Source organism: Mycteria americana, chromosome 6 (assembly GCF_035582795.1).
Source record: "Mycteria americana isolate JAX WOST 10 ecotype Jacksonville Zoo and Gardens chromosome 6, USCA_MyAme_1.0, whole genome shotgun sequence".
In the NCBI taxonomy this organism is placed as follows: domain Eukaryota; kingdom Metazoa; phylum Chordata; class Aves; order Ciconiiformes; family Ciconiidae; genus Mycteria; species Mycteria americana.
Genome location: NC_134370.1, coordinates 31812376 through 31828045, shown reverse-complemented (window position 1 = coordinate 31828045; position 15670 = coordinate 31812376). Strand labels below are relative to the sequence as shown.

Here is a 15670-nt window from a genome sequence, read left to right as displayed (position 1 = left end):
ACAGTCCAAAATAAAGGGCACCTATGTTGCTTGAAAAGTGTTTCTGAAGTTTGAGAGTAAAGGTTAACTTGGAAGTTGTAAAACCCTAACAGGATTTATTGCTGCAGTCCTTTTTAAAAGCAGCTCTACTGGAAGTTTGTTTACTACTTTTTCCCTGCAGTTGAAGGAAAAATGTTACCTGAACAGCAAATGTTTTATCCCCAAATCCAGGAGTCATTCCTAATATACTCATATATGATGCTTCATTGATGAAATTTTCAATTCCATGGAAGAGCCCACGACCAGTTGCAGATATACGTCCATGGATCCCACCCTGGCTGATCGGTTTACCAGTTACACATGCATGTGCATTAATATCCTGTAAAACAGTGAAGGACTTGTGAGCTATGGAATTAATCAAACAGCTGGAACAAGAAGTTTTGTACACTTTAGACATAAGGAAAAACAGGAATTGTAAGAGTCAGAACATGATATAGTTTATATACATTTAGTTTGTAAAGATGATTTCCTTCCTGAGTTGTGCGAATGCCTTCTCAGAAGTACTCTGGTAGATGTCAGGAAAGTTGCATAATGCAATATTGGATATGCTCTGTAATTTTTTGTTGTATTTAAGTGTGTATGTTAACTTCAGTCTGTGGTTAATTAATTATGGTGACATCCATGTTGCACTGTTAGCAACAAGCAGACCTTTGACAAATCAAAAAGCTTTGAGAGGTATGTTTCTCAAAATTAGCTCCTCTTACAGCCATAATTTCCACCATTATTCTTGACATTTTAATCTTTTAAAGGGCTCAGACATATCCTTGGACTGGTTTTTAGTCATCTTTAAACAGTGGTTAGTGTTCCCTTATACCAAATTCAGTTATTTTGAAACAACAGTACAGGCCTAATACCTTCCTGTTGTTGATCTCAGAGGAAAATCTACAGTACGAAGGTCATATGGGAAAAGTTAGATAAGTACTTACTACTTTTATTCAGAAAAGCAATATATAATCAAGCCTTTATCATTAATTTGGTGGTAATAAAATTAATTTTTCCATATGCTAGACAGCTAGTCAAGATAAAATAGACTATTTAAAACCAGAGTTAATTTTTCAAATTGAAGTTAATGACTTGAAAAAACTTATTCCAAACTAGACACTGTTTGGGTGTCCCTCTTCTGTCACCGCTGGTTCCCATGCTCCCACACCCTGGGAGCACAGTCACACAGTGGCTTGGCATCCAACACAAGTGAAAGAGTAGGGATGAAAGGGAATCCACTGAAATGAGCCTGCCAGCAGCCGGATGGGTTTCAATTCTGTCAGCCACATATTCACTGGGAGGCTCCCTCCTCTCCATCACTTGTGCCAAATGCATTTGCATGCCTGTGGCATGAGCACAAGATGCTTGGTGAGAGGAAGGAAAGGAACAGACAAAAGTAACTGGAGGCAGAATGGCAGGAGATGACTAGAGCCATAATGGAAACGAAAACTATTATTTGAAAATGATAGTGAGTTAACCATATAAAGCCAAAGATAACCCCTCTTTAAAAAACAATAAAAGTGATGCTGGGCTTGCCACAAAGTTCCTAATTCAGTTTCCCAAAACATAGCTGCATTGCTCTCATTAAGCTGTATGCTCCCTCTGGTGGCACAGCAACTACAAACAAGAGCTGTGGTGGTGGTTTGCTAGGAACAACTTGGCCCGGCATTTTGATGTATTTTTAGGTCTTCATTCTGTTTCAGATTGAAACTACATTTTAGCCTTCATGCATTCACAAAGGAGGAAGTATGTTTTATAAATACTTGAAGAAATACAGCCTCCCGCCATACATAAGAATGTACTAAAAGTCCCCTCACACATCCCAAAAGTCAGTTGGATGTGTCAGGAAGTACAGAAGGTTGGAAAGGATGAATTTAATAAAAAACTTTAGCCATATATAATTCAGTGATCCAGCAACTTAAGATGGATTTTCTGGAACAGTTAACATGGTAGTTATTAAAGACTTGCATGGTTTGGCAAGAAAACGGAGCATGAGGTGAGGGCAGTTCCGGGTCTTCCTGAAGTCACATATACAAACCACAGTCAATGTCAAAGTCCTAAAATCTCTGGTTTTAAGTCAATCAAAAAAAATGTTTAACACATCTTGGGACAAAAAGACAGACTACGGCTTTTAAGGAGAAGCTTGTAAAATGGCTTATGGCTAGCATCAAAGACTTCTATATTAGTAATAATAGTCTATGAACTTAGCTGGCAAAGCTCAGACACTGAACTTTTGCTTGTTTCTTAACCCCTTTCCACACTGCAATAATATTCTCCTTGTCTCTCCAGCTTCCTCGCTCTGTATGTTAGGTTTTGAGCAGACTTCCCCTATCTGTTTATATCTGTTATCTGGCTTTTCCTTTCTACTTCAAGCTCCCTGAACACATCTGTGTGCAACCACACTGACTCATCAGGTCATGATGATTTCTCAATCTACAATCATGTAGATTTCTCACCGAAGAGTTGTCTTTCCACTCAATTGAATGTAGGCCCTCGGATAGCTTCCATCTGTTTTCTGAATTATGGTTAGTTTCAGTTTTGTTCAATGGTCATTTTCTCCTCTTAGTTCCCCTCCCTCCTCTCCCCGTGGTCACTTTTATATATCTCGTAGTTCCTTAATCACCTTTATTTTTGTTCTTGGTGTCTCAGCCAGATAGTTACCAGAAACATCTTCCTCTACAAACTGGTTTTGATATGTTATTCCACTTTCTGCAGCCTTGTCAGAGTTCCCACTTTCCTTCTCTACACCTGGTCATTCTCCACAATAGCTCGTAAGTTCCACTATGGCTACCGTTTTCTCTTCCATGTACAAACAAGTAACCCAGCCAAATTAAGTAAACTGATTTAATTTTTTTCCTTATTTCAATTCTTTAATTCCCTTTTCAGAAAAATGTATCTAAATCCTCTCAGGTTTTTTTATTCTTCAAGAATAAGATACTGCCATGCAGAGAGCGCCTAGGAATAAAAGCAGCTGTTGTAGCATCATTCAAATTGTATTTTTATCCTCAGTAGTTGTTGGTTTATTTTCTTTTGTCATTGAAGCATGTGTATGTATAGGACTACACAACAAGATGAGATGACAAAGTGGAAAGAATAAGAAATTCAGCCATTTAAAAATCTTCTCCTGTATCAGTGTTTAGTTTTCCACCTATTAAAAAACCTGAAACTTCTGTATAAAACTGTACGTGAACTATTAACAAATACAGCAAATCTTAACGCAGGTCATGTGCTGTGAGCCTTCTGTGTCAGTTGTAATATAGCAACGCTGTTGTACCACAGTGAAATATGCATTTTAGTGCAATGAGTTAAATGTTAAAACTTAAAATGCTTCGAGGCAGTAGTTTTCTTAAATGTTGGAATTTTAAGTTATGACTGAGGGGGCAAGTTGCGACTCCGCATGCTGATGTCTTTTTGAAGTAATAATTTTGGGGTTTTTATCAGGTTTAAAGTTTAAATAAAATATTTACATTTACATACGTGACTAACAAAAAGCAAGTACTATTTTATACTGATATCCCTATCTAACAGACAGTTCTGTGTAAAAGTTATTTAACTCAACTAATCAGCATGCCACAGCCTATTCCTCAAGCATTCCTTCCCCCCCCCCCCCCCCCAAGATACCTTAGACTGTATTTCAGATCTAGAAGAACCTGTGCCATCCCTGCCTCCTATTGTTAAAGGCATCAGCGCAAGACAAGTATTCTGCCAAGAGCCTGTCTCAGGAAAGCCAGGCACATCTTGAACAGACATGACAGAGAATACACGTTGGGTGGCTCTAATGCCGTATTACTGGGGGTGTACACCCTGCTCTATTTCTGAAGAACTGTTGGAAGGGACTGCAGAAAGTGAAAAGAAAGTCTTTTCAATTCAAAAGGAGCTGAGATAGGCAAACATGAGATAGCTTAGCATATCAACACACTAATACGAAGCTATGGCAAGACTCCTTAGCAAACAAAGTATGACCTGCTGGAGTAGCAGAAACAACATCTGAGAGAAGCTAGAAAGTTTGGGTACCATGGACAGTAGAGCCTTAAGTAGTAAGCTGTCTGTAATACATTTTTCTTTCATCCAACCTGTCAAAAGTATACAACAAAAGTATTCCAACAAAACGTCAACATTCACGTTTTTGGTACAGTCAAAACAGGTACAAATAACCCCAGTAACATAAGGACAAAGGCCAAATTAAGGGCTATAATTAAAAACTAATTTTCAAAAACGTCATTTTTTTATTGCCTTCTGGGCAATAAATTGTATCAGTGTCCTGTTGTTTTACATTTTGGAAAATTTGCTGAAGTTTACACTGATTACTTTTTACTTTTAGGGGACCACAGAGAACCAACTTCAGTACTTTCACAGGTTAGACCAATAGTGCAAACTTAATTTACATGGTCTCTTGAATGCACAAAACCAGAGTATTTATTTAATAACACTTGTAAATTCAGTAGTCTGAAACGGAAAGATTTCAGTACTTTAAGACTATACCAACTATTATGAACTAACTGTTTAACAAGTTTAAATTAGTAACTATAGTACTAATGAAAAACAGAGGGAAAACGTAGAAATAGAAACCAATTTTAGACCAAGTATGAGACCTTTAAAAACAATGTATTTTCTTTTTGCTGAACAGTTGCAATCAGCATTGTATCAAACTTAATTTAAGCCTAGTATAAAAGCATTAACCTTAAAGCTATTTTTCCTTAACTGTACCCTAAAAACCTCATACCAGTTAAGTTGTTACAGTTTGCAAGAATATATTTAGATCCACATAATTAAATAAAATTATATGATTAAGCAGCATGGTAATAGATTTCTAGATAAAAGGCCAAGACCAAGAAAGCTTTTCTACTTCAAAGCCTCTGCTCAAAACTTACATAGTGTCCTATGGTACTGGCATAGGTGTCAGCAATCCAGGACATCTCCCTCTCTCCTGTGCTCATATCAGGAGCAGGCACATCAACACCAGGGCCTGTTGGCAACAGTGAAAACAGCTTTTAAGGATCAAATATGAATAGTTATCTTCAACCATTATTCCCTTGGGAACTGTGCAGGGCTTGGCAGAGAAGAACTGTTTTCCTGTTTAATCCTCAGTTTATTATGCAATCAACAGATTCTTCTGGATTCAATTCAGTTTTAGATGCCATATCACACATTTGTACAATACTGCCAAAATGTCCAACCTTTCACACGAGCCATTCAGTAAAATGAAGGTCAGTTTGTCAATTAAAAGTCAGAGTAAGATAATGCATCGAAAGCATATTTGTATTTTTATTTTTTTTATGATCATTGCTGTAACAACAGGAAGAGTGCTATCTAGGTATGATTTCTATATACCATGACGCTAATTGGGGTTTTTTTGCATTAGAATTTCCTTTATGTTCCTGAGTGAGTTTAAAAATTGAAGATAGGCTGTTCCTAGTCATTGCACTGTAGCACGTGAATTTGATTTTACCCCTCACTTCAATAAAGAGACATTACATCTTTCTTGATTAAATAAACCTTTGAAAGAACCTTCACACATCTGCTGTAATAAAAGCAAATTCTGTCTGTTTTTTCTAGATAACTAAAAATAGCATTTGCCCAACCTATTTAAGATCAGAGGCACTTGCTTAGCAAGATTTTAAATGCAACTCTGCCTCTACTCATTTTTTTTCCTAAGTATTTTTAAAAGGTTTGTGAAAGCTGCATAGCACCAACCATAGAGCCAAAAAGGAAGATAAATTTAATCAAACCATTGTAATTGTCACCGAACTAACAATCACTATAGCTGGCATAGTGTATAGTATTCCTCTAGTCACATGTAACATCAATAAGTGTATTTATACAGAAGCTTAATTTAGATGAGAAACACTCTGGCTGAAAGAGCAGATGACAAACACTCTGGCTGAAAAGCAAGAAAATGCAGATAAATGGATATACATTCCCAGGGCCAGTTAGACATCAGGAATACATGACAGACCTTATACTAGTTACAGGCCTTATTATTCAGTTGAATAAGAACCTCCTTCAGGTAAAGATACTCCATTTAATTACAAGTCGAGCTAGGAACGTTCAGCTTTCTCCAGAGGAGTCTTCCAGATAGCAACTCCAGACAGCAAGCTATCAGAACAACTCAGGGTTGAGAGTCTGAATGAAACACCTACTAACATTACAGAAGCTGAGGTTCTGTTACAACAGGCACCCATGTTTCTTGCCTATGCTTCTCTTGCAGCCTGTGGTTGCCATGGGTGAAGCCATCAACTTTCTCTGGGGTGGATCTTCTATTTCCTTCCTCTGTTTCCTCAGATATCTGCCAAAAGCCTCAACTGAGACTACAGGAAACAGTAACAGTGAAGAGCTTGATATTAGAGTTTAAAATTGCAACAAACTTGGTCACAATTTTATAATCTACCTCTAAAAGAAATGTGATTCATTTTGGGTCCTGTGAGCTCAGCTTTTGTGGCTTTTCATAGCAGAACAGCCACCAGGAAAAAGTTAAGACACAGTTCCCTTTGAAATGCACTAAGATGCAATGACTCAATTCTTTGTGGCTCTCTGCTGAAAGTTCTATACCCAAATTATTTACAGCTCTCAAAAATACAGTTATTTAAGGATACAATCTAGTGGATTCTGCCAATGCACAATAAATCAGATTTCTAAATTTTAATAGCAAAATTGCACAACATACCAATAAAGCCCTTTTTTGCCAGCTCCATGGTAAACCTTCTTGTGATCTTTTCCAACTCATTGTCCTATAGCGAAAATGCAATAAATATCACAAGAAATCATTAGTGGTTATGAATATTTGCTAGAACTTATGCCCAAACATAAACAGACGCCCTTTTCTTTTAGAAGAAAGGATGATTCATATATTTATATAATTTATATGCCACTCCCTAACAGACCCTTGGTACTCAGGCAGCACAAGGAAACATTCGGCTTTCTTTCCGTACATTCTGATCCACAAAAAGTCGGGAGTGTGGCACAGGAAGAACCACCTGTGCTTGTGGCAGAGATTTCCAGCAAACAGATCTGATATCCTATGTGAGAGATTTATAACCAGTAACAGCAATAGCCGGCCTGCCGGTTGTGTAATCAACACAGTAGAACGACTTCACACAAATCCTTACAGGAGTTTCAAGCTTAGAATATCTGTTACATACTCAAGCTTAGAATATCTGTTATCTAGTATGCCTTTCTGTACAAGTTATTCTAATTAGGGCAAGAAGGCAAGCCTGCAGTAAACTTTTTATAAACCAAGTTAGTTATTATTAACACTGGAACACGGCATAGAAAGGTTTAATGGAGCATAAAACTATTTGTCAAAATAAACAAAAACATTAACTTTTTTCTAAGAGTAATTTAATTTAAGCCTTTATTAACAGTATCAACAAAAAAATTTCAGGTTCCAAATTATTTGTAGTCTTCTGACTTTAAGAAAAAAAGTAATAAATTAAATAATTGAAGTATCCCACCTCTGAAACACATACCTTTTAAAAATTCTTTTCCTACCTATTGCATGCACAAGCTAAATTCAGCCTTTACAGAGGCAGAAGTGGCAGGAAGTTTTAAGTGGTCAATAATGCCCTTAGAAGAGCTTTTTTAACTGGCTGGCTTCGGTACTGCAGGTAACCAAATTTTTATCTATGATTAAGCTTACTGTGTAGTTCTTGGGATTGATCTTGACACCAGCCTTTGCCCCACCAAATGGCACATCTACAAGAATGCAAAGGAAAATAATTTTACTTTTTCAACAATAAAGGCAGAACGCATCAGTAATATGTGTGAGGAATTATATCTTTGATTTTAGCAGAGAATTTGGTTTTGCCACATTTAGGGCTTCACAAGAGTAAGCTATAATCTCATACAGGTACTTCTGTAAAAATGGGAAATCTTTCAAGGGCAGCTTGAAAATGGGCTTTGAAACTCAGAAGTTCATGATTTAAATTTTCTATACTTCAAGCTCTTGTACTTGGCACTTGTAGAATCAGTAAGTTTTATAGTTTACATTTTACTAGTTTAGCTCAAAAAATTTTACTTTGGAAGTCCTAAGTGAAGTGTCTCTATATACATTAGGAAGTATCCTGTTTTCTCATACATAATGTGCAGATTCTCTCCAAACTCCCCTACAATTTAGCAGCCATGTATGAATTATATGTCTTTATGACCCGTAAAGGAATTTTATCCTTCCCTCTCCACAGCTCCCCTGCCTGAATCCTTTACAGCCTCCATCTGTTCCCCCTAAAATTAGCCCCCTCCTAATCCCAGTTTGTCATACTTTGATTTGAGTTCAAGAGCAGTACTGTTACGGGAGGGGGTAACTAGCAGAATCTGGACTTTTCAAATGAAAATGTAACTTTATACAAGCATCTACAGTAACAGCAGAGGGAATATGTATATATTTTTTCCCCATCTTGCTACAGATTTTAGTCAGAGTTCAAGTGTCTAAAAGTTAATTTAATCCTTTAGATGCTTTTCTGTAAATTACATCAGTACTGACTGAAATCAAAGATTGTATCCTTGCTTGAAAAATTATCACTTACCAACCACAGCACATTTGTATGTCATTAGAGATGCTAAGGCTTTCACTTCATCCACACTAACATCCAAACTATAACGAATACCTGCAAAAGACACATGAGAAAAAAAGGAATTCACTGAACAACTTCACAAGTATTTATAAATTGGGAAAGTTAATTCTAGACCAGCCATCTATAACATGCAAGTATGTAATTTATCAACTTATTTGCTTTAAGGCTTAAAGAACAATCCCCCATTCTTTTACTTAAATATCTATATTTTACTTAGCAGAAATTCAAGACTTCAGCAATTCTCTATTAAGTAGTTTAACAGCAGCACTCAACCTTGGAACAAAAGTGAATATTCCTTGGGAGGAAGATGAGCCAAGCTGACAAGTAACTCGGAGTAGAGTTTTCAAGAGGCTGATAAAGCTTTTCAGCATCCCATAAGTCCTTTAGCTTTGGACTTCATTGATTGTATATACAAGATGAACTTTGTTCCTGAACGTAACTTATCAGTACAGGTTATAACCAAGATCTCTTTACTAGAATAATGCAAGCTCCTGTTAAGTTATGCGCCTTGCAATACATTGGCTGTGGTCCAACAAAACCACACGTAGCTTCAGAGCTCTGGCTGCTAGGCACAGCCACATAACAGAAAGCAGCAAGCCACTCCACTAACTCAAATCTGTTCAAAACATTTTGATGGGATAAATCTACCCCAGCAAGCCTGTGTGACCAGGCCACCCATCCCACGCCCATGTGGAAGCCAGCCCACACCTCCATTCCCTGCTCCGAGTCATTCAGCAGAACTGCAAGTGTGTGCTGACACACGGTCCAGATGCAAATTCAAATTGTTGTGGTCTGATAGCTGCTTGGATGCAAAATGGGTGATCGCAGCCATCAAGGCAGTTCAAAACTAAGTGGAAGATGATTACACAAAGGTAGGGAGATCTGTCACCTGCCTGACTCTTACCAGTCTTCTAAAAAATGGGCTGTAGCTGTCCAATAAATTGAATGAATTCAAAGATATAATTAATGTATTCTGGAGGCAGTTGCAGAGTAGAAAATATTTAACCAAACTGACAGGGCACATATACAGAACTACAGAAGCCTAAACGCGATGTTTAAGATCAACACAGTGCCCAAAGTCATGTGGCCACAGCAAAAAAATCCTACAGCTATATGTTAGCTTCTATCCAAGCTTCTCCTACATCACTAAGCATATAATAGAGCCATGAAGAATTTATTATCCCCACCTCCACTCCCCAAATCCTTGGCTGTAGGTTGTGCCAAGTTGCATGGTGGTTTGTAGCAGGCACAGAGTGTCCTTTAGATGCTAGGACAAGGCACCACAAATTTTCTATTATGTAAAGAGAAGACCATATTCAGGTCCTCAGGAGTGAAAAAAGACCAGCATACATTATCCAAACTAAAGCACTGTGCTGCTATGAAAGCCATTCCTGAATGCTCTGGAAACAATCCCAGTTTCAAAGGAACTGAGTGCTGCTCAAATAAAGCTGAGGGCCAAGTGCTGCTTGCTTATGTGAGTTCAATCAGCAAAAGAAAGTACCATGCCTCCGCAGAACAGAATTTAAATTTAGTGTGCATATGGGGGAAGGGTGGTCTCCAAAAGCAAACTAACTAGTTTCTGACTTAGGTAGCTCTAAGGTGTTAATGTCTGGGCCTTCAAGAACCTTCTCACAGGAAGTAACATTCGAAATTTAAGTGGAATCTATCAGAGCCCAACAGACCAGTCAAAGTTACAACGTACATGTTTTTTAACACTTCTTACTCTGATCCTTCAGACAAGTGGTTATCCTTCTGTCAAGCTCTGAGCAAGAACAAACATCACCTATGGAACTGACTGTCCTGCCTGGGGACACTGTTCCCTCTTGGTTGAGCAGGTACTCTGGGGACAGGTCTCATTTGAGCATTGCTCAAGCCAGCCAAGTCTGAAGCCCCAACCTGTGCTGGACAGAAATGAACTCTGCCCTTCCACCCCCTGCTGAACTAGGTCACTGTGTATTTATTCAATCCATATATTTATTCAAACTTCAAGTTGCATACACAAAGCAGTTTTGCTATAACTATACTCCTGCAGGCACACAAAATGTTGTTTATTGATATATGGAAAGCAGCAGTGGGCTAAATAGTCAGGGATGGTTATTTTGTACAGTTTTAACAGGGAAGCAAAATACAAAAGGAGCGAGCAGCCTCTTCTGCACATCATATTGAAGATGGGATCTGAAAAGGTGAACAAGCAGCAGTTTAACTAGAAGACTCAAACACATGCAAAACAGTTACACCTCCAGTTTCCTTGTATTACAGTCAAGGGTTACTATGAACTTTACTGTAATAAATATTAAACTTTCATACCAAGGGAATTAGGGAAAAAGCCCCAAGACTAACAAAGTACTGAAAGGCTTTCAGCTGAGATGCCTATTTGTCACCCATGTACCTATACCAGAATAGGGAAAACTTTTAGACTTGAGGCTGAAACTGTCCTTTTCTGGCAACTTTGTATCTTTGAGCAAGATTTAGCTTATTTTCTAGCCTTTTAAACAGCTTTAATTGAAACGGCTTGTCTGCTGGCTTTATCTTCTTAAGTGGGAAACTAGTCAATCCTGAGAGTTGTGCTGACTTCACTAGCCACTTTGCTCCAGTTTATCTGCTAAAAACTTTCATTACAGTGTCAGGCATAGTTCAAGGTGTGGATTCCAGGTTCCCTGACAGATGTGATGATTTTTTCCCTTCTGAGGCATGAGTGGATAACATTTAAGATGTGCTAACATTTCATTCCTTTTCACAATTTGGCCAGTTACCATTTTCCAGGGATTGTAATTACTCTACAGGAGGCCCACCTCTTGACAGGGAAGTTATTTGTGCTAAGCTGTTAGGACTGATGAGAAGCAGGCATCTGAGAATGCTGTACATTCCATCTGCAAGGGGATGCACAAAGATAAAAGACTTAATTTATATTCTATTTGGACATCAGTGAAATTTAGTTTGACAGCTTCCTAATTTGGCAGGAGGAGAGTATTGCTGTGCATTTGTATGGCTCTTTTGGCAGTGTTACTATGTATTCAGTAGCCTGAGTCTAAAAATGGACCATATACACAGATAAAATACTGGGTTTTTTTAAAAAAAATTCTTAATATATAAGCAAATGAAAGTCACTGCTACACAACAAGATTACAAATTTTTTAAACCCTGGCAAGTCCCACGCAGTAAGTCTCTGGAAACTTGTGACTTTTACAGCAAACTAGCTACAAAAAATAGTTTGAAGAAAGCCTCAAGTTACAGTATGACTCACTGCCGTGGAAAATACTTTTCACTGGAAAACATACAAATTCTTTTTCTAGTAGAGAATTCTCTTTCCTTGCCACACCCCAAGAAGTTAAACAGTATGCTAAGAGAGACTTTGTTTTTCTATGCACAAGACCTTCTAGATGAGGAAATGTTTTCATTTTAATTTTGTTTCATTACTGGTCAGTATAAAGAGAAGGCTTTAGCATCACATTGCAGTGTCTATGCTTTTAAAAATTCTTTTTTATTATCTGTATTTTGGAGATATTATACTTCACCCAGTTACCTCTTGCACTGAGCCTAATAATTGTTTTGGCCAAAGAAATTTGCTCATGATTTAAGCTTAGCTTCTTAGACAGATGCTATGGATTAATTTTCACTTTTCCAAATGGAGGTAGCAAAGCACTTGAAACACAGTATTTTTTAAATAAATGTCAACGTAGTAATTATCAGTAAGACTGTATTTTGGATTCTAGAATAATAGCAGTCAGTTACCATTTTAATCAGCAGGTTTGTACTAAGGAGTGTACTAACAGGCATGTAAAAAAGATCTTTATTTCAAAGAAAACTGGCTATATATCCTACTAGATTTTATGTTGTACAGATTTCAATATGTTCCGTGATGTTGAGTGTGTTTATTATGCTTCCTTAGAAAACATGATGTACAGAACCACCAACTTTTCAAGGATGATTACTGCCTTTCTAGTATGCCTAAAAATCTACATTTAGGAAAGTTAGTGTACTTATTTCCTGATCTTCTAGTGCAGTGATCTTAAAGGGTAGTATCTACGTATGCCCTCACCACTAATGAGCGTGAAGTATTCAAAGACAAGCCTCAAAACTAAACAGTTGCCATAGTAACAGCTCAGAGCAAAACACTGGGTAAACTACTCCTCCTGCACTAAGTATCTTGTGAATCTTAGCAAGTCTCTCAAGTTTTCCAGAACCTGGAACAGATTTGCATCTCAGTCTGAATTATTAATATCTAACTGAGGCTTCGCCCTGCTTTGACTTCGGTGTTTTCTTCTAGTTACAATGATCTTTTGATCTTTGAAACTAATTTGGGTCCTTTACAGATGACAATTCTTGTTAAGACAGTGCATTTGTTCTGCTCACCTCTATTTGCAAAATGCTTGCTCATCAGAACAAGTGTTTCAGGGCAGCAGCTATCCTACACTATCCATACAGTACTCAGTAAAATGGATTTCATTATCTCATTTGCAACTTTTTAAGACTGACTACATCCCTATTAATCTCCCAATTAGCAACACTATATTCTGCAGTGGCTTTATGGGTTAACAGCTTGCCTGACCCTGTCCAAAGGCTGACATTACATCCAGAGTCTAAAGGACCTTCAGTAAAGATGCTCACCTTGCTCAAACTATTCAGCAAAACCCCCAAACAAAATCCATAAATCAGCTCCAGCATTTATTGTAATGCCTTAGTTCCTTCATGTTTTAACTCTGGATTATGTATAACGTTTTCATTTGGGGAACATTTTAAACATTTTTACATTTGGGAAATAAGCAAGTGAGACTGTGATTATACGACTATCAAACTCCATGTAATCATTGACACCTAACACAGTAGGAACCGATGTTCCAAGCAATCCTTAGGCTCTTTCAGAACAAGTGCATTTTTCTAAATCCAGAAAAACAATCCAGCCTTCCCTATAAGGAAACTGTTTAGCCTTATTTAACCATTTGGAAACTGTGGGAAACAGGACAATGACAAATTTGTAATTATTGAAGACGAAGAAATTCCAGACAAACCTAACAAAGCAAGATGAGTAATTCAGTGCTGGAAAACAAGAACATTCCTAAATTCAATTCACTAACTGCCAAGAGAGGAGATAAAAATATTTCTCTCTTCCCACACAGCATTAGCCAGCTATAACCTGGGGCAAGGAAGAGATTCCCCTATGGACACATCCCACCATTCTGATTTAACCAGAAGCATCTATTCAGTGCCCATTAAGGTACTCAACCAGACTGAATACTTCAGTATACCACTTCTTGTATACTTTTAATAAGCTGTACTTATACTTAAAATATACTTAAACATATACACATATACGTTTATTTCATTCCATGCAGAGAAAAGCCAAGAATATTCTCTATTTAAAAAGAAAGTGTGGTGCATTAGTAAAATCTTCTGTATTAAATGCAAATATGGCAAATTTAGTATACCACCAGGCAAGCACATGTTACCTGAACTCATGCACTTAGAATATGGCTATGAAGTAGAGTCTCGCATATAGAACTACCTCAACCCTGCCTAAAGGATTAGGTTGCTCATTAAACTGCACTCAACAAGGACTGCTACAGAAAGATGCAGTAACACTACTTCCATGCAGATATTAATACCACCACATGGGTGTGTGCGGAGGGTGGAAATAACACACAAGTTGGCCCTGGCTAGTCCAAATGCCATAGGAGCCACAAAACAATAAGCCACCATAGTGCTGACATGAAGCAGGCAAATTCCATGCTCTGCCTATGAGCTTATTTCCTAACAAGATGGAGCTGTTGCAATCATGCAACGAAGAATACCTGCTAGGATGACCCAGAGAACAGGAGGGAGGCTATCACGCAAGAGATTCCCCTCCTCACTCTCTCCAACACGTGTTTATCCAGAAAGCCCAATGCTGAGAGAGGTATCATCTCTCTATAAATAGACAAGGAGCCAACAGCAGCAAGGGAAAATAACTATTTAAGATCAAGGACAAAGCTGGCTACTGCACAAACAATATGAGCTGATTATATGAAAAAGCTGAGACTGAAAAGATTCATAGCCAGAAGTGCAAGGCATAGCCTCCTGCAAGAATATCGGAGGTAAAAACACAAAACAGATATGGTTCACTGAGAATTGCAACTAGTTTATTAAAGGACAGCAAAAACATACGACATCAATTCCTTGTCCTGTTTTTTCAATTTGCAATTTAAATATATATCCACTGGTGTACTAATTGTAAAGTTAGGTATGCTCTAAAATAAGAAAACAGAAACCTATGAAAATAAGGCGCTTCATATAAGCTTTAGCTGTAACACTGCAAGTGTTGTTATCACAGGCTAATTACCATTTTTTCTGTAAAACTCTTCTATTCCTTTGAAGCTAGATCAGTTTCCATGGTTTATTTCAGGTTACAGATGGTCTACGTTACAGTTCCATCTGTTGCACGGTCCCCAGGGTACATTTCCATGTCTTGCCCTCTAAGACCCCTGGGCCAAAGACACAACCTCAGAACTTTCATCCATGCATGACTTAAAAAAGCAAAGCCACCAATACAACCCCAGCATAAACAGAGCTCTGCTGAAGTGAAGATACCTTATAGCACTACTTCTTACTTCCCGCACTTACAAAGGGGAAAAAAACAACGTCACAGTAGCCAAGACAACACATGGAGTTGTACCGGTCCAACTCTTGCATGTAAAGCTTCTTTTGCAAGTAAGGTTACCATCATGATGTATGTATACTGTTTTAGACAAGGTAAGGTTTACAGCAGGCTATTTGGTGACTGGGCACTGAGATTAAAATCAGCCTTAGACCTCTGCAATTGGAAAACTGCGGCAAGGATAGCATGAATGTCACCTTATGCAGTAAGAAGCTCATTAACATGAGCTCGTAAGTCAAGTGAGGAGGATAAATCCTGACAGGCAGAAGAGAAGCAGACAAAACCAGAAGATAGGGAAGTTTTGTAATGCAGAACAGTTCCTTCCACTAACCAGCCAAAGCAGCACCACACAAGAAATCAGATTCATTCACCTCCAAGTCAAATGAGCAAATAAAGTAAGAATCATCTGTCTTTATATACAGATAGTGAACTTTGAAGTAACGTATGACAA

At 37.9% G+C, this 15670-nt stretch overlaps 1 protein-coding gene across 1 annotated transcript in view; it reads right to left on the bottom strand.

Moving 5' to 3' along the window:
- GLUD1 (glutamate dehydrogenase 1) overlaps nucleotides 1–15670 on the bottom strand; it is a 31146-nt gene that overhangs the window by 9793 nt on the left and 5683 nt on the right. The window contains exons 2-6 of the mRNA XM_075505237.1: nucleotides 8541–8621; nucleotides 7658–7713; nucleotides 6686–6749; nucleotides 4893–4987; nucleotides 179–358 (exon numbers count right to left, since the gene is read on the bottom strand). Coding sequence (XP_075361352.1) covers nucleotides 179–358; nucleotides 4893–4987; nucleotides 6686–6749; nucleotides 7658–7713; nucleotides 8541–8621 — 476 coding nt within the window. The remainder of the gene's footprint in view (nucleotides 1–178; nucleotides 359–4892; nucleotides 4988–6685; nucleotides 6750–7657; nucleotides 7714–8540; nucleotides 8622–15670) is intronic.